Below are 26,813 nucleotides of genomic sequence, written 5' to 3' on the forward strand. Positions count from 1 at the left end.
AGAATGATTTGGTATAGTTTTAAACAGAAGAGAGAGACAGAGATAGAGAGGGAGAAATCTGAAGTTATAAAACAAATTTCCCCCCAAAACAAATTTGAAAAAAAACAAAAACAAAAAAAACCAATCACATGATCAATGGAATTGAAAAGAAATCCCGGCTTTCACAATCACTGCCTCCAAGGAATAACACATGTTGCATTCTTTGGGAATACAAAAACCAAAATGGTTCTTACTACTTCAGCGCACAGAAAGTTGAATTTACATATCCACCGTGAAAACTAGACAGAAACACCGAGATCGCCTTTTTGTCTCCTTTCTAAATTTTTGTACTTTACACTTACCTTTTTTTTTTTTTTTTTTTTTGAATGAAGCTAGAAGTTAAGGATTCATTTAAGGAAAAGGGTGGCGAGAGGAAGTGTGTATTTAGCTCTCATGGATTCCTGCTTCCTCTCACACTCTTCTTTGTTCCCACTGCACAGTTGGGAAAGCCCCGTAAGGTTCCTGTCAGAGGCCCCTTCTCCATCCATCCATCCATCCCAACGGTGCACACTGTCCCCGAGTCCTCCTAACGCCCTCTCTTTATAGCCTACCCTTTCTATTAAGCCTCCTGTTGACCCTTAGCTCCTAGGTAAGATACAATTTTCCTTTAGCATTTGTGTTTGAGTACATAAGATGCCAATGTGTCTGCAGTCACACTTGTCAGATTAAGATAGGAGGGCTAAGAGAAGGTGGCTAGGGATTTTATAGTGAGACCCTGCCTCAAAAAAACAAAAACCCAATGAAATAAAATTGATTTCATTCTACCCTATGACCTTGCCAGCTGTAGCCCCCATAGAATGATTTGATGCAGATGAAATTTTAGTTTTTCATTGAGCAATTTCAGGAGGGGCATATAGAAATCTACATTGGAGCCTTTCCTGGGAGTGGAAGGTTCTGGTGCCCTGAGAACACACCTCTAAGTTTGCAGTGATTGCTGGTATGCACTGGCTTCTCTCTGAATTCCAGAGAACAGGTCCCTGTCATTTATGTCCTCTCCACTTCCTTCGTCATCTCTGCCACACTAGCCCCCTAAACATTTGAGTTTATAGATAGATTCTGCTTGAAATTATGTAGACCATGCAAGGGCCCTTACAAGACTCTAAAGCTGTCTCCTGCAGTTTCTGCAGTGGAATAGATTGGGTACCATCTCAGCTAGGGTGTGTTCCAGGTCTTAGTAATCTGAACTACTTGAACTCACTTCAGACCTTTTATCCATCTCTGGGGCAAGGCCTGGGCATTTACACATTTACACATGGGCCTGGATGATGTCACCCCTGCTGTTGACAAGCACTGCCCTGTATTCTCTTGACTCCATCCTTCTGTTCTGGATGTCCCTTCCCTCCTCTCCCATAAGACAGCTCACCAACCACCTCCCAGTTGAAGACTATTCTGGGCACTTCTCAACCACACTAGACTTTCCTGCACTGAACTTTCTTCTCCTGACTTTTCTAGCACGATGTGCTCAGCCTTCTACTGTCAGCCAGCTCCTACCCAGTTTCCCCCATGATGCTCCCAGAAATGATGATACTTTAGAGAAATGAAAGGCTGCTTTGAAAGATCGCCAGCAGTGTGCAATCAGAACCGGAAGAATCCCTGGGCACAGGTCTGAGATGAGTCACTGCGCAGGTTTCACTCCACTCTCGTGACTCTGCCACTCCTGCATCAAGCAGTAGCTTGGCCTTCAGCTCGATTCAGTCCTTCCAGGTTGCATTGGGAAGCAGGAGGGGCAGAGAAGGCGAGCGTGAAGAGAGCTCAGAGGCATCTCTTTTCCATGTGCCACTGATTCACTTCCACACAGCTCACATCATTGAAGAACCCAGTATTAAGTAAGTATGTCAGAAGAAAGAAAGAAAAAAAACATTTCCCCTATGCTGGTGATCAAATCTAGGGCATGGTACATGCTAAGCACACACTGTAACTGAAGTACATCCCAGACCCTAGAGAGAGAAAAGAAACGGTTTTCCTTAACCCATGAAGCACCCAACAGAGTGTGTGGTGTGAACTTCCATGAAGCGATAGAAACTGGACTCCACAGTGGATGTGGAAATACGGAATCTGGTACCTAAGTCCTGGGGTCAGGAGATCCTGCTCTTCTCCGGATGGTGGCTTGGCCACTGAGGTACTGCCATGCCAGTGACAGATGAGACCTCTGCCCAGGGCTCTCCTCATCTTCAGTGCTTAGGGACGGTCACAGGAACATGATCCCCTGGCCCCAGTTGTTGCCCTGGAAACCCAGAGGTGTTTAATCAAAGGCTTAGTGGAAGGAATGGATGCACTGAAGAATATTAAGGATAGAGGGCAGTGATAGTTGGTGAAGTCCCATATCTATAGTATGGACCATCAGTGCCCCACTCATGTCCTGGGGAGAGGAATAATGTCCCAAGCATAGGGTAGGTAAGGAAGGGCGTGGGCATGTTGGTAATGAGATGTGCCAATCATGAACTGTCAGCGATGACAGACAAGGAGGAGATCTACAAAGAGAAGACAGGAGGAATACAGGATAGAGAATCTAGGAGCTCTGGGTGACAACTTAATAAGAAACCCAAGAGGGGTGCCAAACTTTGGGAAAGCAGCACTGGGGGACAGGATTGGACTTCCTGGAAGGTGGATCAGCAGTAACTCCCCTCGGGTAAGAAGCGAGAAGGGCCAGATTGCCAAAGCTCCCAGAGAAATTAGGCAAGCAGTTATTGCAGAAAGGAGACTGGAGTAGATGGATTTACAGCCAGCACCCTACGTCATCATGGTAAGAAATTAGAAACTGAGTCTTTCATGGACAAGCCATATAAAAGTATAGAGCAAAGAATAGTAGAGGGAGGTGATTTGGGAAAGCTGGCCAGGACCACGTGATCAGAACCTCGAAGGAGCTGTGGGTGTAGCTGAGGACAGCTGAGGACAGTTTGCTAATTAGGTTCTTTGCTCTGTGGCTACCTAGCCACTGTCACCTAAGAGCCAGAGGGAACTGTGCTGTAGTTAGCAGCCTCAGACAGCATGGTAATTAGGTCAATCAAGGACTGGACAGACCACATGCAGCCCATTCACACTCTTCAGGGAGGACAGCTCCAGACTCTTCAGACTCAAGTCTCGGCTAGGGCTCCACTGACTGCTCCCTGTTCATTACCCATTCAGAGCAGACCCCACTGGGTCCTTGCCATGTAGAAAAGTCTGAGTATTCTTCCAACACACATCCTGAAATGTGTAAGAGAAGCAAAGAGGAGGCCAGAACGAACTCCAGAGAACTCTGACCAAATATGAACAGGGAAGCGAGATTGTGTCTATTAGATGTGTCTTTGTTTTCTGGGAACAAATTTCCTTTCCTTGTCACTCGATTGCTGGTAGCCCCCGATGTACGGTAGAGCGGGGTGCAGTTTTGAACAGTAAGACTGTGGAAAGAGGCAGGCAGGGCGATTTACAAAGCCCGGAGACAATTTTCTGCTTAGTCATATACAACATCGAGGCGCCAATTCAGGTCATGAGAGGAGGTGTTTAGCTGAGCGGTCATTGCAATTTTTGATTTAATAATACGTTGTGGTAGCTCTGGCTGTCATACCTCCTGCCACCCGGGTATAGTGAAATGGAAAAAGAACGGCTTTTATCGTACAGTCCCCAGCTTCTCGCTTTCTTCTGCTGCTGCACAGTTGCCCAGTGTCCATCAGGAGTCCACAGACAGACCGACCCTGGGGAGACCCTTCATTCAGGAGACTAAGCAGCACAGGCCAGAGGACTATGCCTGCAGTCATTGTTGAGTAGCCTTTTGGGGCAAGGAGCCGGGAAGCTGGATACAACTGATAAAACAGCCAAGCAAAGTGAGCAATGAAGAACATTTAATCATATCTGAGGAAGCAGGGTAGCTTTGGATATAATCTTTCTAAAGCAAGAGAGTGATGGGGAAAAATGAGTCAGTATCATACATTTTTTTTAACCTGTTACCTAATATAAGGGAGAAAACAAAATTGAACTTGAGATGACAATTATATCGAAATATCTCTTGAGATCACAATTATATCAAAGTATCTCCTCAGTTGTGCTGCAGGTGTTGGTGTATGAGGTCATATATGGTCCCCCCAAAATGCAGATGCTCCTTAGAAGTCATTAGAGTCTTGCAGATGGACTCCAAGGTCAGGCCCAAATCCAGCGAGACACCTTCTTGATGGAAATGCTGGACCCATAAGGTGAAGCCGCCAAGGAGCTTTTCATGTTAACAGTGGTTGTAAACCTCCACCTTAGCTCCTAACGCTGCTCAGCTCACCTCCCGCCACTTGTACCCAACCCTCCTGTGGGATGTTCAGGCTGATGGGATCATACAGGGATGCCAGGGTCCAGGGTTTCCGATCAGCTCTTTCCCATCAAGTCTCAGTGCCATCTGCAACCTTCTCTCTGCACCACACTCATCAGGCCACCACCTGCCCCAGATATCCCCATCCAAGAGCCCTTTGACCCTTCCTAACACGTCCCGGTGGCCAGTAGTGTGAACAAGTTCCCATCCTCCCCTACAACTCAACATCAGCTTCATTAGATAACTTTCCAGGAGGCTGGATTTTTAATCTGGAGTCCCGTCTTGTGCAGTTGACCTGTCTGGGATAGTTAAACTTGGTTGTTAACTTGGTAAGACTCAAATTACCACAGACATAAACTTGTGGGTTTGTCTGTGAAGGATTTTCTTGAGTAGAATGGGGTGGGAAGACATACCCCAAATGAACATAGTACCATCCCGTAGGCTGGGGACCTGGAGAATGTGTGCTGAGCACAGCATTGGTCACTCTTGTGTGCACACGCAAGGTGACCATCTGCCTTGAGCTCCCGCCGCCAAATTCTTCCTGCCGCCAAATTCTTCCTGCCATGGCAGAACAGCCTCGAACCGTGAGCCAAAGGAAGTCCTTTGTCTCTTAAGTTGCATTTCAGTTATTTTATTGCAGCAACGAGAAGGTAGCCCACCACCCTTAGTTGCTCATTGTTCAGCTTTGCTTTGTGGTTTTTGAGATGGGCACTGCTGCGTAGTCCAGGCTAGCTTTGAACACCTGTCTTTGCTCAACCACCTGAGTGAGGGACTTGCAGGCATGGACCACCACACTCAGCCTCGTTATTGCTTCATTCATAGCAGTAGATAGCAAACTAATTATTGTAATAATCGCGTGTCTAACTTATAAGTGATATCGAACATATAAACAAATGATACAAATAAACACAAATGTACACAGTATACTGGCATAGTATATAATTAAGGCTTTAGCATAGGATTTAATACCTCTTAGGATGAGTGCCATTTCTCTCTGCTTGTGTCCATTTTAAAGGTTAATTGTTTTATTTTAAATTTATGTTTATGTGTATGTGCCTGCTTGTCTGTTTTCGAACCATGTATGTACTCCTCATGGAGGCCAGAAGAGGGTGTCCGATCTCCTATAAGAAGGGATCGGTGGTTGTAAGCCATCATATGGGTGCTGGGAACCGAACCCAGGTCCTTTGCAAGAGCAGTAATCTCTCTTAACTGCTGAGCCATCTCTCTATTTTGGGTTAATTGTGTTTTATAAAATCAACTATTTTAATTACAAAAGATTATCTTATTTTCTAAAGAAATTTAACAATTTCCTATCTCTTCTTTGATCAACATCCAATTTTTGTATACCTTTTTGTACTCTCTTTAATTTTACTTTAATTTATGTGCATATGTACATAAAAATTGGATTACATTTTTACAGATAATAAAACTTCATTGTGTATATACCACATGTTCTATATCCATTAATCACTAACAGGCATTTAGTCTGGTTCCATGTCTTGTTGCTATTTACACATTTTTAAAACAAGGGCTATTTTTATTATTCCATGATTTGCATTGTAACTTATTGTCTTAATTCAGGTTTCTATTGCTGTGAAGAGACACCATGACCACAGCAATTCCTATAAAGGAAAACATTTAACTGGGGCTCACTTACAGTTCAGAGTTTAGTTCATTATCATCATGGTAGATGCATGCATGCAGACATGGAGAGAGCTAGCTGAGTGCTCTACATCTTGATCAGAAGGCAACAGGAAGTAAACTGATCCAGACTGGGTGTAGCTTGAGCATAAATGAGACCTCAAAGCCCACCCACACAGTGACACACTTCTTCCAACAAGGCCACACCTCCTAATAGTGCCACTCTCTATGGGCCAAGCAGTCAAGCACATGAGTCTATAGGGCACACCTACCTACAGACATGTCCCTGTATATGCATCCGTCTTCACTATGCTGGATATTTCTTTTTACTGTGTATGTTTGAGATTTACAGTGTGGTGCTTGGGAATTATGTATAGAGAGTAAAGTGGTTACTATAGTGAAGCTAATTAGCATGGCTATCATCTCCCATAGTTACTTTTTGTGTGACAGAGGAGCTAAACAAAGTGCCCAGTGCAACGCTGTTCTATTAACTTTCCTTCTGATGTTGAATATTCGCTTGCAAATGTGATCATCTGTATGTCTGCTACAGACCCTGTGTCTCCCCTCCTTCTTCCCTCTTCTCCCTTGCCTATTTCTCTGTCTCTGTGTGTTTACCATAGTGTGGATGGTAATAAGGAGGATCTTATGCTAGCTGCAACAAATCATCTCTTTCCCCACAGTTGTTTTCTCGCTGGAGTTTGCTAAGCAGTACTGCAATAAGCATTCTTTGTTCACGGCATCAACAGGTAGGTATAATCTAACTCTTAATTAATGCATTTTAAATAAATTCTGCCATATTCCTTCCTTCAAAACTTGTGATGATTGACAGCCTCACCCTCTGTGGGATGGGAGCTTTCTTGTTTCCATATACTGAAGCAGTGTTTTTCAAACCACAGAATCATCAGCATCAAATTTTTAATATCCATAATTTGCATATCAGAATCTTTCAGGGCACTTTAAAAATTTAGAATTCCAGGCCACATTTCCAAACAATCAAATCCTGCACACCAGGGATTTGTGTTTGTTTGAAATTACTTTGTCATTTTCCAGAAGAATAGATAGTTGTCTCAAAACTAATCAAGAACAAAACACAGATGCCTCCTGTTCCTACAGTCTTTTATAGCAAGCTGGGTGTCACTCTGCAGGGGGCTTCTTGAATGAATTACCCTGCACACTTAGTATGTAATATAATGCAACTATTTTGTTCTCCTTTTGAAATTTCATGTATTACTATTATGTGTATGTGTGTATGATTATTACATTGTATTTCATGTATTACAATGTGTGTGTGTGTGTGTGTGTGTGTGTGTGTGTGTGTGTGTATGTGTGATGTATGTGTGTGTGTGTGTATGCACACCACAGTGTATGTGTGGAGATCGGAGGGCAGGTCTATGGAGTTGGTTCTCTCTTTCCACCTTAGGTGGCTCCCAGGGATTTGATCAGGCCTTCAGGACATCATGTGCCTTTGCTTTCTGAGCAATGTCTGTTGGCTCTATTTTTACATGAGATTGATTTCTATGCATGATGGATTAGCAAAGATGCCTGTAGGAGCCCGTTCTCGGGTTCCTCGTGGGTTTACCCAGCAGGTCCGCATAGAGGATGATTAGACCACGGGCCTAAGTGCAGGTGTCTGGGATGGTCTGCACTTGACTGTGCTGGGGGAGGAGGTCTTTTGCTCCAGCCCTTGGCGTCTCTATAAAAACCCTGGGGCAGAGACAGTCAGGGCCCATTGGAATAGGTTCCAGGCCCTCTCGAGGCTATCCTTTATTTTCTATCTGTTTCTCTCCATGATATTCTCTGCAATAAATCCTTCTATCTAATATTTCCTGCTGCTCGCACTCAAGAAAACTCTGGGGAACTGTGGGGGTGGTTGGGTAAACGCCCCACAGAATGACGCCATGAACAGGGACTAAAGAAAAAAGAAAACAGGACTAAAGAAAAAAAGGGGGGACTAAAAAAAGGGGGACTAAAGACAAAGTAATAGGGACTAAAGATAAAGGAAAATAATAGTTTTATTACAGAGTTTTTGGCGAAAGTGCTGAGTTCAGCCCTGCCAATGGATAAGGCATGCTGGTGTTATGGAAAATATATATTTTTTGTATATATTGAGAGGCAGGGGTTTTATCCTCGAGAGAAAAGGAAAGAGGACTGGAAGGATGTCCGATATTGCAGCGAAATTCTCTTCTGTCAAAATTTTCTATCTTGTATCGCTTTCTCAATTTCTATCTGAAAAATAAGGCATAGGGTAGTAATATAGTATAGGAAAAACTTAACAGTGTAAGATTGTGTAGGAAAAAATAAGTAAGGCAACTAGACAGAAAAACTCTTCAATTTTCTAACTTTGGGGGCTATGAATGCAAACTGGGAAAAAAAAACTTTCTTTGGGCTTTTCGGGTAGTAAAAAAGCTCTTTTCTGAGCTTATGGGGAAGAAAAAGTTTCCTATGGAAGCTTTTGACCTGGGGACAGCTGAAATGCTAAGTCCAAGCGGCAGGAGAAAGTGTTTTCTCCCTGAGGCAAAAATGGGGGTGTAAAAAGCCAAAGATTAAAGTTGGGAAGTTTTGGGAAAAGTTGGTCTTTCTCTTGGGGGAAAAATCTTTCTCTTAAACTAAAAGCTTTTCTTGGAAAACTTGGGGGGAAACTCTCTAAAAAGCCTTAATCTTAAACTAAAAGCTCTTAAACTTAAAAACTAAAGCCTTTAACTTTCTCAGAAGGTCAAAAATTAGAATCACCTGAAGATATTAGTATGGGGACCACCTGTGATTAGCTCTAAGGGAAAACAAACCTCTTAAGACAGCAAAATCTAAGTTCTTTCAAGCTTTAAAAATCCTCCCTGCAATGCAGGAGGCAGGGACAAGTTCCTAAAAACCTCTTTTCTAAGCTCTGTCTCTTCAAGCTGGTAAAAGACAGTGGGTCAGAGTACCCTGAGGGAAATGCTTGAGAGAGTATGGGTAAAGAGCTATGGAGAGCCCAAAAGGGCAGGAAACTTTACCTGAGAAAAGCAAAAAAGCCAAGCTTTTCAGTTACAGCTGAGCTGAGGCATTAAGGGTTTTGTTTCTGAGTGAGCATTTCAGAAAAAAAAGTGCTTCTAATCTTCCTAACACAAAGATCCCCTGAAGCAATGCAAACTGTTAGCACTGTATCCTCTCTTCTCTGACCAAAAACCCAGAGGAGACTGGCCAGCGTCTCTGAGTTGGGGTGCATTTCGGGGATACTAGGGTTCCTGCAGTTGTAAACTTCCAGGAGCACAGAGCTGAGAGGCAGGAAGGTGCAGGACTCAGGGGAAGATTGCTAATGAACAAACAAAACTAAAGCCGGTGGGAACGGCACAGTTGTCCACTTTCCTACAAGTCCTGGGTTGATAGGTCCACAGCTGCAAAAAGAAATCTGAGAAAAAGCTTTCCCATCAGAGTAAGGACCTTTCTGGGAAAACAGTAAAGCTGAACTGTGTCTGAAGCAGTTGTGCTGCTGAGTCAGAACGCTGTCTGGGGAAAGAGCCCAGGCAGGGCAGAACAGAACTATCAAGGAGTAAAGCTTTCTTTTCTGTCAGAGAAAGCACTTCTTTGAGAAAAGCTTTGTTTCGACTGACTCCCTGAGATGAGGGAGTGTAGCCCTGAGAGGTGATTGCCTCTGGCATAAGCTCTGTCCTTGAGCACCCAGACAAGCAAATACAACCCACTGGGGGACTGGGCCAGGTGAAGGCCTGATAAGGCAAAACACCTGTCCTAATGGGAGTTTAGAGATGGCAAAAACCTCCCTGGTTAGATTTTCAGTATGTACGCAAACCACACAGACCCCGAAAACAGAAACGGACAAAAAGCCCCTACCTTCAGTAGCAGGGAAAGCCGCCACTGTAGTGTCGGAAACTCTTTCTGGGGTAGCGGGATAAATTGAGACCAAACTGGATACTGTCAGGGAGAAAGACTCTGAAGAAAGAGAAGGGACATAATCCTCCCCAGAAAAATGCATGACCTGAAAAAGCTGCTAGAATTTGAGGCAGATTCTGGGGGAGAAAAAAAAGCCTCTACCTCCAAAGGCAGCTAGCAGAGGTACAGAGCCACAGACAGATACCTGAAGCTCTGCATCTGGGGAAGGAACAAGCAAAATGAGAATAAAATCAGTGGGAGAAAATCTCTCTGAAGGAGCTATGGAAAAGCTGTTGTACATGATCTTTTTCACTGACTGGCTAAGACAAACACAAGCCCCAAGGAAAGTTGCTATCAGAAATGCCTACCTCAATGCGCGCTAACAAGGCAGGTGCAGTTCTGATCCGGGGCCAGTGTCAAATGAAGGAGAGACACCTGTTGAAGCCAGCTGAGAAACCAGAAACCTCCCAATGTGCCATAGCTGAAAATGTAAAATGCTGTTCAAATCTCCTGTTGCAAAAGCAAAAAACTTTGTTCAAACCTCCCGGGCAAGAATTTGTAAACAAGTCTGGTAAAACAACCAGTTGACTCTCAGACCCAAAAAGAACTATGGGAAATGACTGATTTAAGGGAAATGATATAAAGGACTGATTTAAGGGACTGATAATATTATGGACTGATATAAGGGAAATGCATTCTGGGAAAGGTAGTTTTTCCGCTAAAGATGGCGACATTGCCCTGAAACACTTGTCAGCTCGAAAATACGTTCCTGGTAAACTTAAAATACAGCTTTTAAAGGAATAAGGAGGAAAAGAGTTTAAGTGTCAGTTCCATTGGAAAAATTGAAAGGATATGGAACTAGGTGCTTCGCGGTTTGGGGCTCCATTGGTAAAATGCCTTATTTACCCTAATAGCTGTGCAAAGTTTTTACGGTAGTTGGATGACAAAAAGCTACCTTTAAGAGCAAACAAGCCACTTTAAAATCCTTAAGCAAGCAAGAGAGCAGTTTATACACTGAACGTTGTCTAAGATATGAAGAAACTTATGTGAAATTAAAAATTATTTACCTCTTGAACAAACAGCTTGCAATGAGTGATTCCTTTGCAAATCTAATTAAGGGGATAAGAAACAGGCATTCAAAAAGAAATGACTGCCTTATAGATGGGAAACAAACTTCAGAAAATCTAGCTGTCTTACAAAAGAGTTGATTCACCTGAAAGTTCCTTGTAAGAAATCAATGCTAAATATCACAGCTGCTAATAACATCAGGAGTTAAAGCTAATGAAGTAAAAATACTAAATACAGTTCGGAGCTGTGCCACTTGTGGCTTTACTAGCTCCTTTAGAAAAATACTTTATATCACCTAATAGCTGTGCAGTATTTGGCAAAGAGCTTTATGGCAGCTAAATATGGTAATTTCACCCTCAGCATGAAGTGAAGTTTTTCGGTAGAGCAAACCAAGAGTACTGCTGTAATAGAAACGTTTGTCTGAATTGAAGCACTTAGGGGAACTACTATGAATTTGGGTGAAGAGACAGCCTCTAGTTAAAAACCGTTTACCAGTGACAGTGCATCTCTGCCGGTCCGGAATGGCTGAGAGAACTGGCAACTTTGGAGTGTGGCGTCATCCTGGGAAGGTTACAGTCCCCTAGCAACAACTATCACAATTCTATAACAACACTCACTAAATCCCAGTGCTTTATGACAACGCTGACTATAAACTCTAAAATTTAGAAATGATGTACGTAATTCCTGTCTAGTTAAGAGAATCTTTTTAATAGATATAGTGATAATAATTAAGAGTAAGAAATAGAAAAAGATGAAAATAAGATATGTGAGTTTGTAAAAATTCTCTTGTTAGATCTCTGTGTTAAGAAATCTTTAGGTGTTTGCTAAGTTAAATATATGCTAATGGTAGCCCTATATAAGTTTGTAAAATAGATCTATAGAGTTCCTTTAAGAATATAAGCTTGCAAGAAGTATCTAATGCAGTCTTAAGACATATAGTAATAAGCTTGTAAGAAGTAAAGATGCTAGTTGTAAATGTAAGTTTAAATAAGAATAAGATGGAGTGAATATAAGAAATATATAAGAAGTAATAAGAAATATATTTGCTAAAGTAGTTCTATAGTTTCCTTAAGGAGTATAAATAAGTAGATGTTAATATGTTATATGTGAGTTTGTAAACATGTAAATGTTGAATGTGAGTCTAAATGCTTTGCAAGATATGTTATGTGTTTGTAAAAAAGTGTAAATGTTAAGTGTGAGTCTATTCTTAATGTATATGGTGAAAGAACCTGAGACACACAGAACTTAGTGTCCTAGCAGACTGCAAAGCAGGCAGTCTGAGCGGTTTTCAAAAGTTCCAGAAGCCGCTAAGAAGCTAAGAATGGCGGACGCCAGAGCCAGCACAACAAGGCATCCGCAGCTGAGATCCGTGGAAAATCGACGCAACACAGAAAAACCTGAGCTAACATCAAAAACGGTGCTGTTTAGAATACTACTGTACCTAAAAAAGAATAAGTTCAGAGACGCTTGTTTGAACAAAAATTAACTGCAAAAAGTTTTGGTTGAAAAACGTCTCTTCATATTTTGAAGTGAAAGCCTGATACCAGAATTTATTTCTTGTTTGAACTTTTTGAGCTTAAAATGAGATAAAACTACAGAAAGATTTTGGTTCTGGATTTCTTCATATTTGGAAGGCTAGTACCAGAATTTATCATTTGAATTCTAGGACTTAATGAATTGAACAATAGAGATTTCATTGATATGGGACAATTTTGAGTTTACTTATAGTAATGACCTAGGAACTGTTTTCTGGAATTGGGTTAAAAATGGAACTGTTTAAATGAAGAAATTTATTGTTTCTACCTTGACTCAAGATGCAGTTTTGTGTATGTATATATGCTTTATTAACTGGTGATTCATGAATTGTTTTGTGGAACTGTTTATGTAAAAATGAAATTACTTACAGAACTGGTTTTGTGTTATAAATGGAACTGTTTAAATGGAAAAGTTTGGGTTTTATAACTAGGCTTGAGATTTTGCTCAAATTATAAAGAAAAGGGGCAGAGTTAATATTCCTTAGTCTAATTTCAAAAGTTGTTTGAGTGGATTAATGTCATGTTTTTGTTAGTAAGAAATGCAAATGGGGTATACTAAGAGACTACTTTTTTTTTTTTTTTTTTTTTTGGTTTTTCGAGACAGGGTTTCTCTGTGTAGCTTTGCGCCTCTCCTGGAACTCACTTGGTAGCCCAGGCTGGCCTCAAACTCACAGAAATCCGCCTGGCTCTGCCTCCCGAGTGCTGGGATTAAAGGCGTGCGCCACCACCGCCCGGCCAAGAGACTACTTTTAAAGTGTAAAGAGTTTTATTAAGAAACTGCTTTTGGATGTTTTGCTAAGTTTTCAAAGTGTTAATGGTTAGATTGAGAAGATTGTTTTTCAATATGGGTTTGTAGGAATTGATGAGTTTGTGTTCTTCTAACTAGGTTTGAGATTTTGTTTAAAAAATTATAAAGAAAAGGAGGAGTTATGAGGTTGAATTATGTTTGCAGAAATTATGTTTACCCTATTGATATTAATGCACCCTGGTTTTGTGGAGTTAAATATTTAAGTTTGATGTGAATACATCGAAGTTTTTCCTATGTTCTGTTAGCAAGAAAATTCAAATGGTTGAGTTAAAGTTGTAAGACAGAGAAAATTGTTAACTATATTTAGCACCATATATGCTAATTCAAATGGTTCTGTTAAGAGTTTACTTTGAGTTGTAAGATTGAGAGAATTGTGGCTATGTATAGCAATATTTATGTTAACCTGTTAATGGTAATGATGAAGCTAAAAGATTCAAGTTTGTAGTCGCCTTAAGAGTTTTTGGTTTAGAAAGGGCTTGAGGCAGCTAAGACTGCTGTAGTCACCTTGGACCTAATTCAAAAGAGAAATGCCATCTTTATCATCCTCTACTCCCATACTGGGAGGTGTAACAGCTATGAAGATTGCTGTAAGCCATTAATAGTTATTTTTTTAATATATTAAGAAAGGGGGAACTGTGGGAGCCCGTTCTCGGGTTCCTCGTGGGTTTACCCAGCAGGTCCGCATAGAGGATGATTAGGACCACGGGCCTAAGTGCAGGTGTCTGGGATGGTCTGCACTTGACTGTGCTGGGGGAGGAGGTCTTTTGCTCCAGCCCTTGGCGTCTCTATAAAAACCCTGGGGCAGAGACAGTCAGGGCCCGTTGGAATAGGTTCCAGGCCCTCTCGAGGCTATCCTTTATTTTCTATCTGTTTCTCTCCGTGATATTCTCCGCAATAAATCCTTCTATCTAATATTTCCTGCTGCTCGCACTCAAGAAAACTCTGGGGAACTGTGGGGGTGGTTGGGTAAACGCCCCACAGATGCCTACTCTATATTATTACACTCAAACAAGATCTAAAATAGTTTGTGTCATAGGATTCCAAATCTATAGACAAATGCTCTGTGTGTGTGTGTGTGTGTGTGTGTGTGTGTGTGTGTGTGTGTGTGTGTGTGGTTCATTGCACAATACAAGGAAGCCAGAACAGACACAGTTAGGGTACAAGGCTTGGCACTGTGACTGAACTCACACACAGAAAAACACACTTATATGCTTTTATAATTTAAATTTGACAGGGAGTATAATTTGGTTTTCAAATCCAAGTTGCTGTTATGATGATGACAAGTTGAAAAGACAATGGAAGAGGCATCTTTATTCTCATATTAGGAGGGATTTGATTTGTTTTTCAGTTTATAAGAAACTTCTTGATATATTCCAAATAAATGGTGACAGGCCATCTATTAAAAGTCACAGAATCCTAACAATAGTTCCAGGTGATTGCCAGGATGCTTGGTTAATTTCAAGGCATACACAAAGTGGGTGAACATGATGGATTTGGGATAGGGAGGCTCACTGACCTCAATCCCTGAAGTATCCTGGAAGAGATGTCACCCAGTCAAAAACATGGAACTTCTTAAATTCCAACCACCAACCAACATTGACTTGATAGAAGGTGAAACCAAGCCAGGAAAGGCAGCATGTTGCCCACAAACCCCAGTACAATCACTGTAGAAGGAGCAGAAATGCTGGAAGTGGCCCAGAAGTCACCAACAGCTTCTCCTGGTGCCTTTCTTTCTGAACACGGGCACTGAACGCTGAACCTGCTTTAGCCTAGGGCTCTGGTCCTACGCTGCCAGCTAGTGAACATTCTCCTCAGGATTGCCTGGCTTCGACGGGCTTGATTCCCTCCATAACTCTCCTGACCTAACCCTAATCAGAGTGAGGGAACTGACTGGGGAATGAATGATTTAGATTTTGATAAAGCCAGCCCAAGACCTAGAGAAAGTGCTACCTATAGCGTATACTATGAAGCCCAGACACTTCCTACTCATGTAATAACTAAGAAATTACTTAGCGAACTACTTAGCCTTTCTGCTCTTCAGCCTCCTCTGTAAAATGGGATAATAACAGTTTGCTCTGAGGGGTAAATGCCCTGATGTACCTGTTGTGTCAGGACATGCAAGATGACTGCCAGGTGGCAATCTTGTTTATTATTATTGTTTATATAATTATTATTATTGTTTTATTATTGTTTCTTTTAGTTTCAAATTGATTTTGATCATGGCTACTGGGCTGGGGGACACTGGATCTTTCCACTCTTGCAGATATATTTTTTTAAATATTTATTACTATTATCTTTGTGTGTGTGTGTGTGTGTGTGTGTGTGTGTGTGTGTGTACCACATCCATGCCCAGTCCTGGAGGAGGCCAGGAGAGGGAATCAGATTCTCTGAAACTGTGGTTTAAGCATTCAAGGATGAATTGTTTCCTTAAGGGTTGTTGGGGTGTGATCTGAAATAATAATTTATAAGTCACTCAAATTTGTAATCCATCCTCCTTGGGAAACACTTACAAATTCCTTGTCTGGGACTGAGACAACTCAGTCACTAACGTGTGAGTACCTGAGTTCAATTCCAGGACCCACTTCAAAAGCTACCTGTGATCATATGCTCTTGTAATCTCAGCAAATAGAAAGGCAGAGGCAGGAGGATGCCTTGGGCTCATTGCCAAACCAGCCTACTCTATCCTGCAAGTTCCGGGTCTCAGTTAGAGACTCTGACTCTAAAACATGGTGGTTGACCATCATGAGGAACAACACCCAAATTTGACCTCTGACCTCCACAGGCACATTACTGGGACATACTGGAAATGCACCCTACACACACATGTGAACCTCCATACCCCAACCCCCATGCACAGATGCAAAATTAAAAAAAAATGGAATCTCCATTTGGCACCTCAACCTTTCCCTCCATTTAAAGAAAATGTTTCCCAGTCTGTGACTCAGCCTCAGAAGCCTATCTACTCGGGGCCGGGCATCCCAGAGGGAAGGGGTCCCTGCAGAAGTGACCCCTGCTTCCTCAGCCCTGCTGCTAACTGCATGCACTTGCCTGTCCTCCCTCCCTTCAGCCTGTGGTCCGAGGCCCTAGGTCTTCAATCATGTTCTTTCTGCTTGTAAATGTGGAAATACTCCGGGCGTTTTACAGCTTTCAACTCCATTGAGTCTGAATCTAATTTGAGAATTCCATCAGCCCATAAAAAACATTTACCAGCTCACAAACCTTTCACTGGCTAGGCCCGGAATGGTTGACATCTCAATGAAAAGGCAGCTGATGACAGGTTGGAGTATGGCAGAAAGACCTAGGAGCACACAGTGCATTTGCACAGTCCCCAGATCCCTGTCTGTCCCACGGTGTGTGGATAGCTGGCACTTGGCAAAAAGCCCAAAGTTAGCCACTTGGTGATGCTTGCTTGGCTCCCAGCCTGGCTGGACCACTGATGCTATCATCCCCACTTTGAACCTTAAGAAAATGGTTGCCAAATGCTACTTCGCCTTCATCTTCTTTTTTCACAGTTACCTAACTACAATGAAAGGGATTGTCTTGTCTTTGCTACACAGATGCCCAGTGCCATAGCCATGGCTGGATCCTGAGCCAGCAGATAGGAGGAGGTAGTATTTGACAGAACCACTGAGCCTGGCCCTGGGACAGTCAGATTCTGAAAGAGGCCCTGATGTAGCATGAAGTCTGAACTCTCCGTCTTCAAGATCTGGGACATTGGTGGAAACAGTCCCTCCTGGGATACTGAACCAGAGGGAAAAAAACTGCTCACCTGCTGCTTTTCCTGGGGCAGGCAGGAAGACAGCAGGGACAAACCCAGAAACCAGAAGTACTGGCACCAAGTGCAAGGGGCAGCATGCTTGCTTGTCAGGATTTCCTATCCAAAGGCCATCAGGTCACAGAGAGCCGTCTCTCCGCACTGCATTTAGCCTCCTGCCCACAGTGGCACAGTTTTGTTTTGTTTTGGTTTTTTTTGAAGAATTATGTTTTGCCCTCAAAGTTCATCAGTGTTTTCTTTGTACTCATAAACATAAAAGCCTGTCTAAATGCAAAATCCACAGTCCATGTGTACTCTCAGTGGGCCCTAGGGAGCAAAAAGGGGCCACTTTCTGTCACTCAGGCCTAAGTTCAGGAAGACTCATCCCGTGTCTGCCATTCCCTGGATCTGTGACCTTGGGAAAGTCACAGAGCTGTGTTAAGCCTTGATTTCCTCACCTGCAGAGTCAGAACCACTGCATTTTTATTGTCAGGGGAGAGCTGTAAAGAAGACCAGGAGACAGGGAAGGAAGCAGAGGGTCGCACACAATGAACGGAAGCTCTGTGTAGGGGAGTGTGCGCTATTTTCCTCTCAGGGTAGAAAGGAAAACCCAACGTGTTTCCAACAGGAAGAGAATTTCTTCCCACAGTGCTGTGCCTACTCCCTGTCTGTTCCACGCAAAGCACCTCCTGTGACAGGGAATTCTCCCCACCTTTCCCTTCCACCAGGTGTCCCAGACAACCTGTAGATTGACAGTTCCACTAGAAAATCTCTCTCTTGAATGGACACCCATCCCTTTTTCTTACCTCTATTAATTCTGCAGGAATCACTTGTATCCCATTGAGAGCCACCATGGACATGAACTTGAAAGTAATTCCTTAACGTACATAAGCCGCACAGTGGAAGACACGGAAATGTTGTCTTTTCTGAGTCATACATTCTGTGTTTCCAGAAAAGCAGATCTGAACATGGCAATCCTGAGTTTAAATGAGCCCCCAAACCTTAAAAAGAAATCTTGGGAATTGGTCTTAAGCCAGTGTGTGAGCTGAATCAACTCTCAGCCAGGGTTGTGATCAGGGGCACTGACAAGTGACCTTATAAGGCTGTGCAGTTCTCATGGGATCCCAGTTAGTTCCCTGGCGAGAAGGTTACTGTAGCAGAGCCAGACTGGCCTCTTCAAGCTCTCTGCTTCTCTGGCTCACCACGTGATCCTCCTTGCCTTCACTCCCACTATAACAAGCATCCACCATGATGCTTTTGACCCACATTCCACCACGCTGTTTAGACTCTCTGCCTTCAGAACTGTGAGCTAAGTAAATTTTACTTCGCTAGTTACTTGTCTTCAAGTATTTTGTTGTAACAATGCAAAGTGGGCAGGTCCAACATTTTTCAAGTCAAGAAACTGGGGCACGCAGAATTTAACTGCCCAAGATCACATATCCAATGGAAGAATTAAGGTTTCAATTAAGCAAGCCCGCTCCAGAGTGTGTTCGTACATGGTGTTGCCTTTCAGGATGTCAGAATCTCCTCTTCCCCTTTCATGAGGTAAATCATAGAGATGCCATATAAAAGGAATCTCGCAGGTAACTCTGAGATGGAAAGGGACTCATAAAATGGAAACCGGGCCTAGCATGGATCAGTCACCTTGATTCACCTTCACAACAGGGGAGAGATTTTTGAGGCAATTCCCATGCCAGAGCATGCATTCATTAATTTATCCATTTATAATAACTGCTCTGAAGCTCTCTCTTAAGGAATACCTTGCACGATCCTCACAACCATCCCATGCAAACTATGTTGATTGATTGATAGTGATACTAACACGTGCACACTACAGAGCTCTGAACTGAGGGTGAGTCACCCTAATATCGGTATCCCTATCCCTACTTGGTGCCAGGTAAATGGGAAGGTCTTGGGCATTTAGACCCACTGTGATCTCTACAACTCCTTGAATCTTTTTTGTTTTCACGTGCTCAGCAATGAACTATTTGCAAGAAACAAAGCATTAAAAAAAAACAGCACAACCTGTTGCCTTTAGTTTATTTTTTATTTGAACATCAAATACATTGAGAAGATGGTTTACAGGTGCTTGAGCATCCCACTGGATTCTTTACTGGTTCAAGGTGCAAAAGAGGCTTACAAGTGTGTTTCCTTAAACAAAGCAAAGCTGCAACAAAACAGGATCACATCAATAGTAGTGTGCATCAGTAGCAGAGTGCATTTAGTCCATCAAGCACAATTGGACATCTGTGCCTTTCCTCGTAAAACAAGAGCTCTACACTGAAGAATATGTAGTGCACAAAAAGCATTGTTTGTAAGCTGTGAAAGAACATAAACTGGCATAATGTCACTTATTAATTCAAGTCTCTATGACCAATGACCTCTCCGTGAATGCAAAGGGGTCCATGTCTTAGGCACCTGCTCATGGGACTGTGTGTTATATTTCCAGGGTGCACAGCTCTGTACAAAGACACTAAAGATGGGTTTGGAACATGGCAGCATTTACATATCTTAAAATTTCAGGCACATTTGGATGCAAAAGAAAGAAAAAAAAGCGAACAGAAATTTATCTCAAATCTCTGACAGTGCAAAATTGAAGTTCCATAGTTGAGACAACAACCACTTAGAAAACAAGTTTACAGGACTTTAAATGAGACCATACCTTAATTTAAATGGAAAAGATATGAAGCTAGAAATAGAGCACACTCACACTAATGAAAGGATGGCTGTTTGGGACCATGGTTAGATTCATTTGCTCCAGTTGAAAGGGAGTACATTTTCATGGAGTTAATCTAGGATGTGTATGCTGGATCAACCTCCCAAGACTTGCACCAAAGAGAATCATGGTTACCTTGTGAGCTACTGTATGACTCTATTTGCCTTTAAAAGACTTAGGTTCCCCAAGCAGATCTGACTGTGAATAGTAGACATTACTATGGTCCTAGTGATCGCTCTCAGTATCCACAGTACAACTCAGAGTTGCAAAGTATGAATAGGAAGAGATTTGTCATTGACTTCACGCAGGGATATGGGTAACTCCAAACCCATGGCTGGAGTCAAAGACCTTTTCAATGTGTAAGACTTGGAAGTGTGGACACCACAATGTAATTAAAAGGAAATTATTAATAAGTCACTTACTTGTTCAGCCCTCCCCCCCAAAGACAAAAGATATGTCATGGAAAAACATATCTGCAATGTTATCAGTGAAATCTGTCAAAGATGGCACTTCTTTGGGGACTGGATTTTGTCACTTACATTGATAGGGTCTTCTCTTTGGATGACCAGAATCAAATCAGCAGGCTAAGCAATGGCTAAAGGAAACTCAGGCAGACCCCTTGCTGGATTATTCTTTGGATTTTACTGCTGCCTCCACACTCTTCCTCAGAATTCAAGCCGACATTTTGGAAATGGCTACCCATGGAGCTACTTATTATTTCATTACAGTGCAGATAGAAAGGAAATTCTGAAACCTGGAGCACAGTCAAGGTGCCAGAGTACTCTCTGTACTCTCTATCACCATTTCCTCCATTCTTCCAATTCCCAGATCTACGTTCCCACTTCATCCCAACTCTAGATAGATCATGGCATTCCAATTTTAAATTGCCTCCAGGTGGGAGAAAAATACAGGTATGACTCTCTGGCATGTCCCCATTGCCCCAACACAACAGCAGCTGAAATATGTCAGCTGCTCAGAATTGGCACTTCAGATAAGGGTAAAAAGAGATTTCCAAACATTATTTGAAACTTGTGGGCTAATACTTCAGCTGTCTGGTGTTCTCTGCCTATTTCAAATGTGTTATCATAACATGAATACAAACACAGTCAATGGATAATGCAAAACCCTCCACTAGAGTATTGTTTGGATTTAGCTGGTATTACATCATCTAAAGTCCTACAAGTTTTTTTTTATATTTTTGTTTTTATTTTTGTAAAAGAAAAATCTCAGTATAAACATTAAAAAGAACCCACTGACCCATTAGCTACTGTCCAAAAATATTACTACTGATATTTTGGTAAAAGCAAAATTAGCTGCCCTGAATAATTTTCCTTATCAGGCATAATCTCTGCTACATAAGATTGTCTATCATTCAACATCCAACAATAGGCATACAGATTAGTGCTATTTTGTCTACTGTGGATACAAAAGTTGATATGAAATGTGATCTTCATTGAAATGAAAATCACCAGGCTTTAGGTATTAATAACTGCATACATGACATGATAGCTTGAAAAGTCTACAAAAAACCTAAATATTTTTCCCTTGGTTTTTGCAATGTTAAAACCCAGTCAAATTAAAACTCAGAACAGAACTATTACATTCAATTGTCTGATAAACGAGCAATTCAATTTCAAAAAATATATATTATACTATATAAGGTGCTTTTAAACAAATACAAACAAATGAATTATGTTCTTAAACATATTCTTAAAGCAGATACATAAAATTGTCCCAGAATTTGATGCACAAATAGGAAAAATTAAAAAAAGGAGAAAAAAAAATGGCCCTCCCAGTTTCCCAGTTCTTTGGTAGTCCCTTACCTGGGAGACCAGAAATTAATGAAACCCACCATTCCAAAGAGGACAGACCAAGAGAAACCTAGCCATTCACCTGGGTTGTTGGCTAGCACATCACAGCTCGATGGAGTTCAAATTATGGATCATGAAGTCAGGGAAGGAAACCAAACTTTCATTTTGATTAAGAACAGGAAATAATCCTTAGTTTCATTAGAGAGGCCAACACCCCAGGGGGCGTGGGTGACTGTGGCTAGGGTAGGCCTTTCTTTTTATCCCCTTGGTCAAAGAACTCTCATGGCCCAATTCTGGCCTCAGTCTCTGGCTTATGAAGTTTAAGAACATGAGCTGTGGAGAGGGATGAATTTTCCTCCCCAGGGCCACACCAGCTGGTTTGGGGATGAGCTCCGAATAGACAAGGAGACTCTAATCTGAGCAACCCCTCATCAGCCTGAGTCATGAGTGCTCCAAGACCTTGCCCCCATGCCTGCCTCAAGCTTCTGGAGGATCTGAAGGAACACAGATATCTACCATCGACTCATCAGATCAGGCCCATACCTAGAATGAAGAGGCCACCAGCCAGTGGATCCGAGGGCAGCTCCACTGTGTGTTGCTGTGAAGGACGGACACTCCTGGGAAGCTGCTGCCTATGGCTGGGTCTTTCTGCACATTTCTCCTTGTTCAGACTCCTTTTGAGTCACAGTCATTGTACATTTATTATGTGCTCTCCACTCAAGAATAAAACTAAGTAAAACAAAAGGTATAGTCAGAGTATAGGTTCGTTGTAACTGCCCTTGGTTGCTCTACAAGGGGACAGACAATTCAGGGCAGTTCACATGGGGAGGAGACAAGGAGAGCGCCCTTTGCTGATGAATGCTAGACTCCCCAAAGCAGGTACCCAAGCCGCCTTTACTGCAAACCCCAGGGGCAGAAGGGTATTATAAAATGAAAATCAAATAAGATCCAAATACCCTATAGCCCTCATGTCAGGGTGTTAACTGAAACTGACTTACTGGTTCCCACAAGTCGTGGGAAGAAAGAATTATCTAGAACCCATGACCTGTGTACAGTGCTCAGCAGTTTACACTTTAGAAGCTGGAAGGTGCAGTGTATTAAGTTGACAGGGTCTTGACAACAGGGGGCGGGGTGGGGGGACTTCCTTCCCTGTGTGCATCTTGTATTCCTATAGGGGCTCAATAGTTCCCTTTAACAAAGTCAAATGTTGCTATAGGAATACAAGAGGGTACATTATGGAACCCATGAGATAGCTTTCTCGAAGGCTTCAATTAAAGGAGCCACTTCAAAGTCTTTGCTGAGGCTTACTCTTGGAGCCATACACAAAGTGCTTATCAGAGGTGAAATGTTAACTCTCTAGGTTTGGGTCTCAACTAGTAGCTTCAACGCAGTTATCTCAATTTGGTCATGAAGACTACAGGAATCCTCAGACTTAGCGATGTAGCAAAGGGGGAAACAGCTGTTACCAAGAATTAGCCCTGGAATCCCTTTTGGCTGTTCCCAACAGAAGACATGCCACTAAGAACTGAGCAAGCAAATGAATGGCCACTCATACTAGAAAGCCACTGGTGGTGGACGCATGCCAGAGTGTATGCAGGAGACAGAATTCTGCTAAAGTGATACATGACATGGGGAAAATGCTGCAGGGATTCTCAGAGCCTTGGGAGAGCCTGGGAACTCTCAGATTGTGTTGGGAAAACCCTCTGCTTCTGGGGGGATGTAGTAGGTTTGTAAGGAATGTGCTGAAGTGGAGCTGGCGGTGGTCAGCTGGCTCTGGCTTGGCTCCTCTGGGGAGACCCCCATGCGACTGGCTGGGGCATGGAGGCGGTGAGCATCCAACATCTCCAGCAGCAGGTCATAGAGGGGCACAACGTTCTTGCATTTCATGTTGTAGAGATGCTCCATGCCTTTGTTACTGGAGAAGGGACAAAGAGGAAAGCAGGTTAGACCACAGCTGAACTCCAGGATGGCTGAAATTTCTCTGAGGATGAACTAAGAGAAACTCCAAAGGCACTTGTGACCCAATCTTTCTACCTATTAGGGATTCATCTTAGGATGGCATTTGTAGAGGCCAAAGGGCTTGAGAGACTCAGGCTGGGACTCATGCCCATGTATTTTCATTTCCTCATCCCACCCCCCACAATCATACTCTCCCTCCAGCTTTTTTTAGTGGGTTTTCCATGGATTTTCCTCTTTATGATGGTTAATGTTGAATGTCAACATGACAAGCTCTAGATACCTGTGGATGTTGATTAAGTCATTTCTAAATTGCATTAATTTAGGTTAGAAGACCCACCCTAACTTTGTAAGCATCATTCTATGGTCTGGGGTCTTTGCCTACATTTTTCAATGGCCTCCTATAATATTCAGAATAAAATCAAATTTTCTATCCAGGCTCTCTGGGGACCAAATGACCTGCACTCATCTCCCTCACAGAGAACACTGTATCTGTCATCCTGGAACTGACTAACTCTCTGTCACTGGTCTTTGATGGAACTAAGACCCACAGAGACCTAGAAAATCTGAACAATCTGTTGCCTTTTCCTGGGTGCATTTCCATGGAATCTTCAAAGGCCTCTGGTGACCAAGACACCTTTGTTGCCTCATGGCAATGGTTCAGCCCCTATTGCTCAGATGTTTCCTTCCACATCACCTTTCTTCTACCACAGTCCAGAACAATAAATGCTGCTCACAACAAGGAACAAAAGAGAAAATAGGAAGACAAGAGTGTAGGCAAATGGCTTTTCTCTTTTCTCTTGTCCCTCTTTGCTCTCTCAGGCAGGTAGGCAGTGGAGGCAGAAAACCATGACTCTTTCATGGCTTGAAATTTTCTTTTATAAAAAGTATGAACTTGGGTGTGATGGAGCATGCCTGTAATCCTAGTGCTTGGGAGCGGGGTAGGGTAAAAATTACAAATTCAAGGCTAGCCTAAGTTATGTGGTATTGTCCAGGCTAGCTTCAACTCTACAATCAGAACATATTTCAAAATAACCAAAACTAGAACAAAATAAAAGAGACTACAGCAATGCATATCATAGACATAACAAAGAGAATGTTCTAATAATACTTCTATCTGTGGTGGTAACAAGCTAGCCCAGGTTTGAGCAGTGCCACAAAACACATGAGAACCCTCAAGAACTGAAATCCAACCTCAATCACATGTTTAAGTGTTATTTTGTTTTTGTTTTGCCTTTTAATTTAAAGCACTGTTGACATTAAGTACCCCAGCTCTGCCACTGTGTTTCCCCCACAGCCTAATGAATCACATTTACAGTCTGATCAAATCTGGCATTAAATTGTTTATGTTATGACCCTAACACATGGTGAGGGCCAAGCTAACCAAACAAGAATTCCGTGGTTCAGATTGGCTGCAGGGAGGCAATCTGTACAAAATCAGTATTTTATATTAGGCATGTGTGCATGTATGGACTGTCACAGAGAGAGTAGAGAGAGGCTCAAAGCTTTCAGTAAAATATTCACTTCTCATTTGTATTTCACAATTACAAAGCTCTCTGCCATGCCTCCTGCATCACATTGTCAGTACAACCAGCCATGGCTGGCATGTATTGCGAAGGTACTTGGGGTTAACTAACCAGGCTTGCTAATACTGACAAGCCAGGCACATAACACATCTCAAAAGTCATGGATTCTTATCAACTAAAAACACTCAATAGGGGTCATGTGGTTTCTATAAATCCCTCAAAGAATAAGTCATCATGTTCTCTTCAAGAAGAAACCCACTCTCTCAGCTGGGTATTTTGGCAGGGGTATATCCTTCTGAGTCATTCTCTGCGGCCCTCTCTAGGACACCATCAGAAGTTGATGAAGGGTTGGACATGCTTCCCTTGAATGTGATCATCTACTTGTGGTCCACTAGCTAGAATCTGGGACTTACCACCTTGACTTGCTTAGCTGATGGGACATTCCCGAAGCATTGCAATGCTCTTGCTCAAATGGGCTGGATTTCTTGTGCCTCTGCTGATGCTAGAGCATGTCCTAGTTAAGCTGGGGTACAAGAAGAATGACATGCACAAAACAGAGTCACCTGGCCCAGTTGTAGGGCTCAATGCAGGTCTTCTACCTATGACCCACAGCGGTGTAAGTGAGCCCAGCTGAGACCCTCTAGAGACACTCAGTCTGCAGTGGGGCTATACAAATCATGTGTAGAATAACCACTACCTCACAGCTTCAATTATGAAGGAGTCCCAGAAAGATAACTAAGAAGGACTTCATCACAAGGAATAACATAAGCAAAACAAAGGATGACATGCTTTTATCAAAAAGCAATAGGAAACCCCTGGAATAATTAAAGTAGGGGGAATGATATGATCTTGTTTGATTTCAAAGTGAGCACTCTGGCTGCTTTATTGGGGATGCAATAGAAAAGACGGAGACCAGGAAACATGCCATGTGGTGCAGAAATGACTGATGATGGCTGGATTAGGGAAAGGGCAATGGAGACGACAAGAAGGCTCTGGTAGCTATGGATGCATCAATGTTGACTCTGCATCCATCTTTTAGCCTAGGGGTCTCTCACGCAGCATTCCCCGGTACGTGTCAGTAAGGGGTAATGCCAGAACCATAACAGATATGCCTGATGACTTGAGAGATGGCTTGTGCTCTTTAAGGCCCTTTGATTGGACTCTTCTCACCACCCAATGAGCGTTGCATATGCTTCAAACCACCAGTACATATCACTTCCTCTAGGGACCCCTCTGTGATGCTTGTCCATTGCTCCAGGTAGGTTCTGTGGCTCTCTTCTGTCCTCCCCTAGCCTTCTGAGTCAGATGTCTTTCCTAGGGTACTTTGCCTACTCATTCAGCAGCCTGTCGTGTGTCAGCTGTCATACAGAGTTGGTTGGGCCAGCATCTTCTGTCCCTTCTGTGAGACCCAGAGCTGCCTCACCTCATGTGCCGGATGTGGGAGAGAATGAGGAGGAGCTGGGCCAGACGACGGTGCTGCTGCTGCAGAGTCAGGCCAGCTTTGGCCATCAGGTGGATCAAAGTGTCTGTGATCTTATCCAGGACGCGGTGGATGTGGTCCTTCTCTTCCAGAGACTTCAAGGTGCTGGACAGAAATGTGTACACTCCTGAATATACAGAGAGAAAGAAAGATTCAAAGAGGACGAGGTCATGGAGACAGAAGCATCCCTGGGATGCCATGCTGAGAGGAAGCTTCCTCTGACAGCTGTACAACAATGAGGATACAGTGGACACATTTGACACCAAGAGATGGCGTAGCATTCTTAATGAGTATGTACATCTTCCAGCCTCAAGAAGCCAGCAAAGCCTCTTGTGTCTAACT

At 42.7% G+C, this 26,813-nt stretch overlaps 1 protein-coding gene across 2 annotated transcripts in view; it reads right to left on the reverse strand.

Moving 5' to 3' along the window:
* Positions 1 to 19,021: 19,021 nt before the first annotated feature.
* Esr1 (estrogen receptor 1) overlaps positions 19,022 to 26,813 on the reverse strand; it is a 259,201-nt gene continuing 251,409 nt past the window's right edge. For both annotated transcript variants that reach the window (XM_052750952.1, XM_052750953.1), the window contains exons 8-9: positions 26,415 to 26,598; positions 19,022 to 23,424 (exon numbers count right to left, since the gene is read on the reverse strand). In XM_052750952.1, the coding sequence (XP_052606912.1) occupies positions 23,190 to 23,424; positions 26,415 to 26,598 (419 nt within the window). In that variant the 3' untranslated portion in view covers positions 19,022 to 23,189. The remainder of the gene's footprint in view (positions 23,425 to 26,414; positions 26,599 to 26,813) is intronic.

The sequence above is a fragment of the Peromyscus californicus genome, unplaced genomic scaffold, assembly GCF_007827085.1.
Source record: "Peromyscus californicus insignis strain IS unplaced genomic scaffold, ASM782708v3 Scaffold_22__1_contigs__length_63687245, whole genome shotgun sequence".
Classification (NCBI taxonomy): domain Eukaryota; kingdom Metazoa; phylum Chordata; class Mammalia; order Rodentia; family Cricetidae; genus Peromyscus; species Peromyscus californicus.